At 43.3% G+C, this 12869-nt stretch overlaps 1 protein-coding gene across 5 annotated transcripts in view; it reads left to right on the forward strand.

Moving 5' to 3' along the window:
- ralgps2 (Ral GEF with PH domain and SH3 binding motif 2) overlaps window positions 1–12869 on the forward strand; it is a 139493-nt gene that overhangs the window by 23830 nt on the left and 102794 nt on the right. For 4 of the 5 annotated variants that reach the window (XR_002953610.2, XR_002953611.2, XM_024421745.2 and 1 more), the window contains exons 2-3: window positions 10662–10773; window positions 11105–11209. Coding sequence is in view for 3 of the 5 variants with exons in the window: in XM_024421745.2 (XP_024277513.1) it covers window positions 10726–10773; window positions 11105–11209 (153 nt within the window). In the remaining 2 variants the exon portion in view is untranslated. The remainder of the gene's footprint in view (window positions 1–10661; window positions 10774–11104; window positions 11210–12869) is intronic. The other variant, XM_024421746.2, reaches the window with a different exon arrangement.

The raw sequence follows: 12869 nt of genomic DNA on the forward strand, positions 1-12869 counted from the left end.
CAAGTTTTTTCACCGGTTAACTGATGCTAGTTGAAGTTAATCTTCATCTAATTTGCTAGTCTTAGATATGTCTTGTAACTATACTGAACAAAATATAAACAACATGCAACAATTTCAATGATTTTACTGAGTTAGAGTTCATGTAAGTAAATCTGTCAATTGAAATAAATTCAGTAGGCCCTAAACTATGGATTTCACATGACTGGGCAGGAGCCTGGGAGGGCACTGGGGAGCCAGGCCCAGCCAATCAGAATGAGTTTTTCCCCACAAAGGGGCTTTATTACAGATAGAAATACTACTCAGTTTCATCAGCTGTTCATGTGGCTGGTCTCAGGCGATCCTACAGATGAAGAAGCCGGATGTGGAGGTCCAGGGCTGGTGTGGTTACACGTGGTCTGCAGTTGAGGCTGGTTGGACATGTTGCCTAATTCTCTAAAATGACGTTGGAGGCACTGTCCACAAAAGGGATGGATTTTTTTTATTGAGCATTACAGCCACACACAGGGGATGCTGCCGGGAAATTGGAGACATTATACATTTCTTGTCAATTTGTGAATGAGAGGTTGAAGTGTGTGCATCCTGAGCAAATAAAGCAGAATTCATGCCTTTTCATGCAACTTTTTTCAAATCATCATTAGTCGCGTCATGCATTGTTAGAATGTATTAAAAATCCAAACATATAGCCCAACATTTTTATTACAACTGAAGTTGCATAATTAATTAAATTTAAGCATATATGAGGACCTGTATCCGTATCGGCACACTCCCTCAAATCGTTTGGAGAAAATATCCTTTCCATTGTATTCATCTTTGTTCAATTGTTTTCTTCATACTATAAAATAATGTTCTAAGCAAATCTTGTCTGCTAAATGAACTAGTGTTTACCCACAGCCATATGGCATGGCCAGATCAGGGCCTAACATAAGGACAGCTCAGTATGCTATTCTGTTCTTAGGTCTAAAGAAACATGAAGAAAATGTAGTCTGTCTAAAATAAGTAATGTATTTATTGTGATGGTGTAGGCTTTATTACATGCATTATTAGACAACATTTCCACTCTAGGTAGGACACACACATTCCACACTATCTCTGCTTTGAACTGTCAATTGATTTCAGGAATCAGTCACCGATATTGGGTAACCACTGCTTAGTCTGTTGGTCTATGTTGACAATGATATTACTGCATCTGACTATGAAGAGATGGTGACTGACTGACTGATTTTGTCAACTGCAGTCCAGGAGAGGTTGTTCCTATATCTATAGCACCATGGCTCAATATGGGATCAATGAGGTGTCACACACACTCACACCTTTGTGAAATTTCAGGATGTTTTGGGGAGTAAAAATGTTTGACAATTAAGTCCTATTTTCCCTAACCCCGTAAGTTTAAAATGGCATTTAAACAAATTCAGGGCATGAAAAAAAGTGTTCATACCCTTTCAGGACATTGGTGATTTGCTAGGACATTGGGCTAGGACATCCGGATAAGGTTGGAAAACAAGTACACACACCAGGGCGCCAGACAATTTGGCGCCTGACAACGTGACCGAGAAGATTTTGATTTACTGGGTATTTGAGAAATATACCAGACATCCATATGCTTTGGGTGCGAAACGCATTAAAGCGTCCAGCCACGGTGCTCTAAATCACATTTAGATTATTGTAATTCATTTTAAGAGTAGAAATTAGTCTGTAAATATGACAGGTGTTATTGAAAAGCAAAACATTGCCTGTCTTCATACCTGCGATAAATAAATGAATATTTTTAATAAAAAAATAAATCAACATTTAGCCCAGAAGACCAAGTTGCCTATGCAGTAATAAAACTTCAAATATAAGTTTTATATCTTCTGCGGGAGTAAAAATGGAAACGCGTGCTCACACAACTAACACGTTTCCAAGCATTATTAGCCTATGAAGTATATTTGCCTTTGAAGTTGGAGCATATCAACTGGTATAGTATTTCCATCAATGACTAAAAAGCTTTATTTTGCAATGGATTTATTTATTTTTGTTGGTCCAAAAGCCAGCATTTACCGGCTAACGGAAACCATGACACACACACACACACACACACACACACAGAGGATCACAATGGCCTTAATAACGTCCCTGCTATTGGTGTTCATGTCAGCTGAGCCTGATAGCTAGAGGCAATATGCATTTAACGTTGTGATGGGAGTGGGATGGGGTAATGCTGCTGTTATTCTAAAGGTAAATAAATATGAATTAAGTGACTTTTTGACAGAATCCCTTTTGATTGAAACCATCCTTTCCATACATGTTTGCCCAAGTGACTTTGGACCTGAATGCCAGAACTTTCAGGAGATGTAGGTCCTCAAAGTTGCCATTTTGCATACCATGCCATGAGACATCAATGTCTTCATCACTGGAATAGTTGAGTTTGATATCATTTAAAAGCTGACAAACCGGGTTATCAAACTATACTTTATTTCTTGATAGAAAAAAGAAAAGATTTTACACTTTTAGATAATTGACATTTTTAAAGTAAAGTTTTTTGTATAAAATAATGAAATGGTGACAACTGTAAGCCTTTTAAATGATTTAAATCGCAACTGTTTATGTAGTGATGAAGACATGGCTATGGTGGGGAATGCAAAATTGGTCAACTTTGAGCATATTTTATCTCTTGAATGTTTGGGCATTCAGATCCAAAAAGTGACTTTCTGACAACTTCTACAATAGGCCAATATGTATGGAAGGTTTTGTTCAAATCAAAAAGGGTGTTGTCAAAAAGTGATAGAATTCAAATTGATTTACCCCTAGTTCTAACTTCACTTGACAGTTGACTGTCTCACTGATATGATATCGGCTTGGAACGTTGAAGTTTGATGCTTAAGGATCCTTGATGTTCTGCATGTCTGTAGTGTAGACAGATAAAACCCTGTAAGACTCATAAAGGAGCAGATGGAGATCTCAGCCGGTTTCCTATGAGTACGATTCAGTGACCGCTCTTCTGGCTATTGTTCCCCTGCCTTATTACTTCACACATTACCTGACTGACTCTCCACAACAATCTGTACTGACTGCTGCTGCTGTACCACATTTCCTCCCTCTATTCCTTCTTGTCTGTCGCTGAGCTCCGGCCTCCAGTCTTCAGCAGGAGAAGCTGGGATGAGGCCAGGCTGGCTGCTCCCCTGTGACCCACAAATCAGGCCAGACTTGTGCACATGTTACACACACACAGTGTGCACAAGTCACACGTGACAGCCTTCTGCTCTGGGACCCTAACCTCTTCCTCTGTCTGTCCCTCTGCATCTATTAGTTTTCCCCCTCCATAGGCTGCTGGTGTCAGGATCTGTAGAAAGAACCCGGTTCTGGTCTGAGTGTTGGTGTCAGTGTTGGTTTATCATAGATGCGGCTGTGTCTGTCTCACTGGGGGAATGTGCCACTGCCAGGCTAGGAGAGGTGAGGAGAACAGACTGGCTGCACAGCCTGAGCTCTAATTATCAACCGGAGAGGGGGACCGGGAGGGGATAGGGTGCCTGTGTCTGTGTGCGCATGCATGTGGCTAAAAAAAGCCAAATCGCACTACCAAGGTCAGAGCTACTGATTAGGGACCAGTGTATTTTTTGCAAATGGGCTGGAGCCAGGCTAACAGCAAGCATGCCGCCTCCTGTGTGTGTGGACATCTACGTGCTCGTGTGGACATCTACGTGCTCGTGTGGACATCTACGTGCTCGTGTGGACATCTACGTGCTCGTGTGGACATCTACGTGCTCGTGTGGACATCTAGGTGCACGTGTGGACATCTAGGTGCACGTGTGGACATCTAGGTGCACGTGTGGACATCTAGGTGCACGTGTGGACATCTAGGTGCACGTGTGGACATCCAGGTGCACGTCTGCGTGTGGGCATCTACGTGCACGTCTGCGTGTGTGCGTAGATAAGTAGGTAGGTCTACCTGGGCAGGTGGGTGTGGGCGCGTCTACCTGGGGTTGTGATAGTGTGTTAGAGCACCACAGACTCTCTACTTCTCAATCTTCATCACCATCATACTTTTCAACACCAGGGACTGAAACTTCACAGCCATTGTGATTTTTACCCAGCATTTGGCTGGTTGTGGATTTATGCCCTGATCATTTCCACTATCAGCTGTCAATCATCCATCTCTGTTAATGTTCTCCAGTGACCTCCTGTTACTCCCACTCAGTCAATAGTAACTCTCCCCTGGGGCTGGCCTTTTTAAACCGTCTGTCTGCCCTTGGCCAGTCTGCCCTCCCATTGGCTCTTGCCGCCTGTCTGTTGCAGATTATTAATAATCATGTTTCACTGGGATGCTGAGGTGTGTGTGTGTGTGTGAGGCTAAGTCGTCATTTGGTGTTAGGTCTGTAGAAAAGCACCATGGTTGCTAGGCAACCAAGATGCAGGCAGGTGGCGTGAGCTGCCTTGGCAAATGACTGGATTCTGCAAACTGTGTGTGTCCCCTCTAGCTGTGTTGCCATAAAATGCTCACATAGATGAGACGGCCTACTTGATGAGGGTCTCTTGGGACCAGCATCCCCCTTTTCTAATGTGAATCTGAGCTTCCTTCCCCACTCAGTGAGCTTCCTTCCCCCTGGCTCAGGGGGAACCAATGGCATGTTAAGTGATGGTGTGAAGAGGCTTTCACTGTGGATGGCGTGTGCTCAGACACCGTCCTGAATAACAGGACACTCACACCTCTCTTGTGCCCCTAACCTGCTGTGTGACAGTGTGTATCGACCTGCTTACAGTGGCAGGCATGCAGCCACATGCTGTGTGTTTGAGTCATTATTGTGTGTGACTGGCTCAGTGGCCCCTCTCAGCTCCTGTTCAATACCCGCCCCCCCCCTCTCCCCGGCTGACAAAATGAGTTTGCCTAGGCTACATGTTAATGGCACTTGATGAAAATTGACTAATGTTGATGCTATTCGCTCTGGCTGTAAGACTATAAAAGAGATGTATGCTATCATGTGTTTCTCAGTGTGCTCAGCACAGTGAGCACACTGACCCACTTTGGGCCTGTGCAGTCTGCACAGTTTATAAATGCATGAGACTGGCTCGCATAGACACACACACACACAGTGCTGCTTTAGATGCTCAATGTTTCTACAACTAGGCTTATCTGTCTGCAGAAATGAAAGCTTATTAGAGATGCATATGATTTACTGTGATCTGTGGGATTTAGCTTAGCGTGAGTGTATGAGAAAAGCCACACATTAAGGGTGTCATAGACCCAGTCCTGCACTGCTGGGGGACTGCTGGCTATAAGACACTCACAGCTTTTCACTGACACGCATGACCTCACACTGTCACATGCCTGTTCATTTACTGGATGCAGCAGCTGACCCCGATCTCTCACTCTCTCACTCTCTCACTCTCACCTTGTCTCATAAGCAGTGACACTGCACAGCTAACTGTCACACCAACAACACACCTATTTGTCTGTGGGGACTCGTGACTCATCACTGAGCCAGACTGACTGACTTAAACTATAGAATGTGATTGTTGGAGAGATGAGATTATAGGACAGCTCACATTGGGTCAGTGACTGGCCTGACCCTTTCTAGGTGGAATGGGTCAGTGAAGGTGGCAGAATGCTCTTTCCTCAGATCAGTGTTTGTGCAGTCCGTCAGTGGCTGTTCTTTCTCTGTGGGTGTGAGGCATCTGTTGCCCTCACGCACAGGCCCCGTATTTGTAAATACACACACCCTGAGTAGAGGCAGATAACCATATGGTTTTCAGTTTCAGCTCATTTCTGTTGTAGAGGAGCTCCCTGGGGCTTAGAGGACAAGATGGGCACATGAGAAGGAGGGAAGAGACCGGGCCCACTGGCTGAAGAGCTGAGGGTGAGGATAGGTTTGTTGAGTGACAGGTGTACAGGAGAGGGAGTGAGGGAAGGTCAGTATTTTAAAACGTGTATTTTTCCATATAGACACATGCACTGAGATTGTCTGATGCTTTCAAATGCACTGTTTGATTAACACACAAATGACGAGTGAGTCCGACCGCAATAGATTTGATTGTGTCTGGTCGGTCTGAAATGACAGTGACTGACTAGCACCCGTTGTCTCCTCCTGCTGTAGCGACCACCATAGAATATCAACAGTGTTTACATGATGACTCCTTGCTGTCCCCAGTCCATCTGACTGTGCTGCTGCTCCAGTTTCAACTGTTCTGCCTTATTATTATTATTATTATTATTATTATACGACCATGCTGGTCATTTATGAACATTTGAACATCTTGGCCATGTTCTGTTATCTCCACCCGGCACAGCCAGAAGAGGACTGGCCACCCCACATAGCCTGGTTCCTCTCTAGGTTTCTTCCTAGGTTTTGGCCTTTCGTTTTTCCTAGCCACCGTGCTTCTACACCTGCATTGCTTGCTGTTTGGGGTTTTAGGCTGGGTTTCTGTACAGCACTTTGAGATATCAGCTGATGTACGAAGGGCTATATAAATAAATTTGATTTGAGTTTATAGTGTTCTCCTCCCTGCTCCACCACAGAACATCAACCTCCCTGCTGCAGTCACCACCACAGAACATCACAGCAGTCACCACCACAGAACATCAACAGTGTTTATAGTGTTCTCCCTGCTGCAGTCACTCCCATGCAGTGCAGTCACCACCACAGAACATCAACAGTGTTTATAGTGTTTACCACAGAACATGTCCATGTTCCTCCCTGCAGACAGCAGTGTTTGCTGTCCATGTTGCTGAAGCTGCAACGTAATTACAAGTTCTGTTACCAAAATCACTCATTTGTTTAGGAAAAACATTCCCTCAACTCTTGCTCTCTTTACGTGACATGTATGCATCGCATGCATGTGACCAATAGGCTATACGTCAGGCCCTATCATAATCGCATCAATAAATTGGTTATAATGAACTCAGAAAACCTACACATTGACAGAAAAATGGATGCAGAGGGCGTGACAAACTCAAAACGGGGGAATGTTCACTGGTTGCTCGGGAGGTAATGGGTGAAGTCGGATGTGTGGAATAAATTTGACTAGTTGTGGAAAATACTGGAGATCAAGAAAAAGGACCAAGCACTGCGTGCATATTATGTGTGCCAAACGGGTGCTGTTAAATTATATTGTCATATTTCTGACCATTTGGAACAATGTAAACACATTTATTACAGCAAAGACTAAAAACATGTCATAAATTCCTATTTATTGTTTACGCTAATTATTCAATTTATTTTGTTTTAAAACTAAAATCCTTGATTGCATTTAAAATCATGACTGACTCGTATGCTGTGTGATGCCATGACCGAATGAATGATTGATTGGTACAGTAGCCTATATAACCATTGAAATATAGGCCTAAGTGAGTTACGGTATTAAGACTAAACAGGATGCGCTCTTAGGCCTGCAGCCCGATGGTGGTTTTTAAAGGCTGCTATCCTAAGCCTGCTAATTATGACATTACTTATTATTGTAATGATGATCATAATAGTAATAATAACAATGAGAGAAACAAAATGGAGGGTTATTATAAATAGTTTTTCTGACAATTTGGAACAGCGTAAACAACACTAAATAAAAGGATAAATAATACCAGAGGCTGTTCTAATGGGGGTGTATAACCTTTATTACAGCAAAGTATAACAGTAGACAAATTTGTGAAATTGTTTATCTGGCATGTAGTTGTGTGAGGCTTGGTGCTCACAGAATCAGTAGGCTATTAAACAAACTCAGTCTTTTATTTATGTATTTATTTATGGATGATTTATAAAGGCACATTTTAACTTAAGCTATTGATTTTTAGACCTAATTAAGTTGGCTTCATCTCTGCTCACTTTGACAATTAAGGCAAGGGCTGTTTTCTCGTCTCCTAACTCTGCTGCTGCCTCTGCCACATTGTTCTCAGGGCTGTTTTCTCGTCTCCTAACTCTGCTGCTGCCTCTGCCACATTGTTCTCAGGGCTGTTTTCTCGTCTCCTAACTCTGCTGCTGCCTCTGCCACATTGTTCTCAGGGCTGTTTTCTCGTCTCCTAACTCTGCTGCTGCCTCTGACACATTGTTCTCAGGGCTGTTTTCTCGTCTCCTAACTCTGCTGCTGCCTCTGCCACATTGTTCTCAGGGCTGTTTTCTCGTCTCCTAACTCTGCTGCTGCCTCTGACACATTGTTCTCAGGGCTGTTTTCTCGTCTCCTAACTCTGCTGCTGCCTCTGACACATTGTTCTCAACACCATTATGCTGGTTAACTTTGCTATTGTTCACATAGCAACTTGGTCTAGGAAAAGGCGCCAATAGAACACACATCACATGGATGTTTCAGAACGGGGAACAGCAACCGCAATCCAATGCGGGAGAGAGCGCGTTTTTAATCAAATAATATAATTTTTAGTAGTGTTTGCAGCATTGTTCTTACTTAATTATAACCATATACAATTTCAGTAGCTCATGTCTCAGTGATGGATTGTGCCATCCCCACAGCCTACACAATGGATTAGTCCACTCTGACAGGCGCCAATCAAACAGGTGTCTTGTACACCACAATGTTTTTTTTTTTTTTGGTTGCTGCTCGACTAGAGAAATCTTGGTCAACCAAACAATCAACCAGTTGACTAAATGGGGTCAGCCCTACTGGAAATAGAACAGTGTAGTGAAGGGTTTTAGTGCGAGACAGGGCGGGAGGGCATCGAGCAGGACCCTCAAACCTGTTCAGAGAGAGCTACCCTCCTGTAGGTTTTCACTCCAACCCCAGTTGTAACAAACCAGATTCAGTTGATGAACCAGCTAATTATTATAATGTGATAGATTAGGGTTGGAGGGAAAACCTCCAGGAAGCTCTCCAGGAAGGGGGTTGGAGAGCCCTGGGATAGAGAACAGGGGAAGGGATTTAGAGGGACTTGCTAGGCCTGGCTGTTGAGTCAGGATGATGAGTCATTGTGTTTCCAGGGGCCCCAATCTTTCCTCTTCAACACTTCCCCTGCTACATGCCCCAACATGAGGCTTCATCCCTCTACCCCTCTTCTCCATTCAGGAGCTGTCTGGTTCATCTCCGGATTGCTCAGAGGCAGGAACATCAGCTGATCCACACATTCCCAAATACAAAGCGCATTATCCAACAGTCTAACAGGCGATGCGATGTCGCTCGACCAACTGGGATCTAGGAGGGGGCGATGTGTTCATCAGAGCTCTGAGATGCTGTGTTAATGTGGACTCATCTCTGTGTGTGGCTCTACTTATCAGCAGCCAGATTAATAAATCAATCTTTTTTGACCCCTTTTTCTCCCCAATCTCGTGGTATCCAATTGGTAGTTAGTCTTGTCTCATCGCTGCAACTCCCGTACGGACTCGGGAGAGGCAACGGTCGAGAGCCATGCGTCGCTCCCGAAACACAACCCAGCCAAACCCTACTTCTTCTTGACAAACCCGGGCGACGCTGGGCCAGTTGTGCGCCGCCACATGGGTCTCCCGGTCGTGGCCGCCTGCGACAGAGCCTGGACTCGAACCCAGAATCTCTAGTGGCACAGCCTTAGACCACTGCACCACTCGGGAGGCCCAGCAGCCATATGTGTTTATGACGTGTGTTATAAAATATTTTTATGATGTCAGGAAAGTGTATTTAATCAACCGGATGTATTTTCTACCCATTTTTCTACTCTGAGCCTTGGAGTGGTTGTTTCCCTTGCTTTGCATGGGTAACGCTGCTTCGAGGGTGGCTGTTGTCGTTGTGTTCCTGGTTCAAGCCCAGGGAGTAGTGAGGAGCGGGACGGAAGCCATACTGTTACACTGGCAATACTAAAGTGCCTATAAGAATATCCAATAGTCAAAGGTTAATGAAATACAAATGGTATAGAGAGAAATAGTCATATAATTCCTAGAACTACAACCTAAAACTTCTTACCTGGGAATATATGTTCTCATGTTCTGAGCAAGGAACTTAAACGTTAGCTTTCTTACATGGCACATATTGCACTTTTACGTTCTTCTCCAACACTTTGTTTTTGCATTATTTAAAACAAGTTGAACATGTTTCATTATTTATTTGAGGCTAAATTGATTTTATTGGTGTATTATATTAAGTTAAAATAAGTGTTCATCCAGTATTGTTGTAATTGTCATTATTACAAATAAAATAAATTTGCCGATTTAATCGGTATCGGCGTTGAAAAATCATAATCGATCGACCTCTAGTCTCTACTGCTCCTGCTGTCTCTAGAGTTGAAAACAGCAGGTCTGGTGAACAGGTCAGGGTTCCATAGCCGCACTATTACATTGGGGGGGGGGGGCATTGTCATCCTCTGGGGTCGTAGCATAATAATGGCCTAGGCAGCATTTTTATACATGACCCTTTAAGCATGATGATGATGATTTCTTTATTAACTGAGGAGTCTCATCTTTGTGGAAGCACCTGCTTTCAATATACTTTGTATCATTCATTTATTCAAGTGTTTCCATTATTTTGGTAGTTACCTGTACCTTAGCAACAATCTTTCTCGTCTCTCTGCTCATCCTTCTTGTCTCGTGTTTTCTCTCTCGCTCTAGTCTGTATCTCTCTCCATCTCCACAAGTGAATTTCTTACCAGTTTCATCCACAAGGTGGCACTGTTGATCCAGGGTCTGATAAATTAAGCATTAGATTTATACATTTTAGTCATTTAGCAGACATGGGTTTACATGTAGTTTCTCTTTTGTCATTGTAATTGTTTGTGTGTCCAGAGTGCACACACTGAGGATGAGGATGAGGAGTGGTCTCCTGCACTAACAGACTGATGGTGTGGGAATGATGGACCTCCCCAATGGCCAATCAAGCATCACCACTGCCTCTGAGGTGAGACACACACACCTTTATCCCCTAAACTCCTTCCATTCTAATTATTAACATTTTGGCAATGAATGCCCTTTATCTACTTTCCCAGAGTTAGATGAACTCGTAGATACCGTCTTTAGTACATAAAGTAGGAAAGGCCTCTTGCCAAAATCCTGAAGTATCCCTTTAATTTCTGTGTCCGTGCAGGGCTTGAACATAAGTGCACTGTAGTGTTCCCCCAGGAGAGGTTTGGGAAACACTGATATAAAGAGGATTGTGGGTGTCAATCAAACCCCTATTTCTTTGAGCTTTTAGTTTCCCATGTTCCCTGTCTTAACGTACATGTTTCCAGAAGAGCAGCAGCTCAGAGTCTCTCAGTGAGAAGGGTTCTGAACTGAAGAAGAGTTTTGATGCCGTCGTCTTCGATGTCCTGAAGGTCACCCCGGAGGAGTATGCCGTAAGTAGCTACCTATCCAACATATTGTGTTTGTGTATGTAAGGAATATTACTTATGTGACCGTGAGACACAAGAGGGAAGGGGAATGACAATGATGCATCTGGGACAGTCTTTTAGAAGGAGGTGTAAGTGGGTGAGTTCAGTAAGAATTGATGTGTGTTGGCAGGAGGGGACACTCGCCCTAATTTCCTCTGACATGCTCAATAGAACAAGGCCTATCTAAAAGCTACAGCTCCCAGCCTCAGATGGATCAAAACAGTCTGCTTTAATATCCTAGACAGTCAGTTTCCATGACGTCAGACAACATAAACCAGCTCACTGTGTATTATAGACGATCACTCTGTAGAGTAATAACGAATGGCCTGTCATTTACCTGCTTTTCCCTGAAAAGCCAAAGCGCTGTATAATATTTATTGGAGATTTAGATCCATTGTCTGACTGGTTTTTCTGCAGGCAGTACGGTTAGAGCATTACTGCAACGCGGCAGTTTTTTGATGTGATTAGTGCAGCAGCTCTTTATCGCTGACACAGGTCCTCTGGTTAAGTATTTAGGAAGGTTCCATACTCGATGTTCTAGGCATAACTCTAGTTTGAGCCACTTCTCACTGTTGGGAGTCCTCTCCCCTGCCTTGCACTACCCAGCTAGACAGACAGGGAGCACTACCCTTTCATGTTCAAAGATCAAATACGGGGTGCTTATATTTGTCCTGTTTCACAAATGTGAGAGTGTGTAACCTGTACAAGTGTATGGTGTGAAATGGAAATGTGTTTTTTGTATATCCCACTCTACCTGAGACACCGGAGCAATTAGGGGTAAGGGCAATTCCACGGTAGCGAAATTATGATTTAGGAGCTCTAATACTATACTTTTATAACCGGCGTTTCGAATGCCAAACTGTCTTAATCAGGGTAATTGTTTTAAATGTATTTCAAACAAATTTTGTTTAACAAACCATACAAGTACTACTTTTACAATTTCCACTGAAAAATGTACATAAACTAACTTAGTGGAACATCTGTGCAGAATAAATCTAATCTCTCTCCGGGTTGTATGCAACCACGTTTTCCCAAAACTAAATATCCGCTCCGAATTAAGATTCATAGGTGTCTGCAGAAAGAATGGGGTGTCAACTATGACATGGCACCTTGAGTTTGAAAATATATATTTTGGTTATTAAGTGAGTGAAGTGAATTTACACCCGATAATGGAATTACATCATGGGTCCCTCATCTGTACGATACCGAAATGCATAATTATGAATATCAATGACATTCTCAAGTTTGGATAACACAGTAGAGTACAGTACAATCCAGCAGAGTAGAGTTCAGTGCTGTAGATAATACACTTATGTGAGAACAAAAATATAAACGCAACGTGCAACAATTTCAAAGATTTTACTGCGTTGAAGTTCATATAAGGATATTAGTCAATCTATGGATGACTTGGAGTACAGATGTACATCTGTTGGTCACTGACCCCCCCCCCAAAAAAAAAAAACAATACCAGGAAAGGACATGGATCAGGAAATCAGTATCTGCTGTGACCACCATTTGCCTCATGCAGCGCCACATCACCTAATCATAGAGTTGATCAGGCTGTTGATTGTGGCCTGTGCAATGTTGTCTCACTCCTCTTCAATGGCTGTGCGAAGTTGCCGGA

The sequence above is a fragment of the Oncorhynchus tshawytscha genome, linkage group LG05 (genome assembly GCF_018296145.1).
Source record: "Oncorhynchus tshawytscha isolate Ot180627B linkage group LG05, Otsh_v2.0, whole genome shotgun sequence".
Classification (NCBI taxonomy): Eukaryota; Metazoa; Chordata; class Actinopteri; order Salmoniformes; family Salmonidae; genus Oncorhynchus; species Oncorhynchus tshawytscha.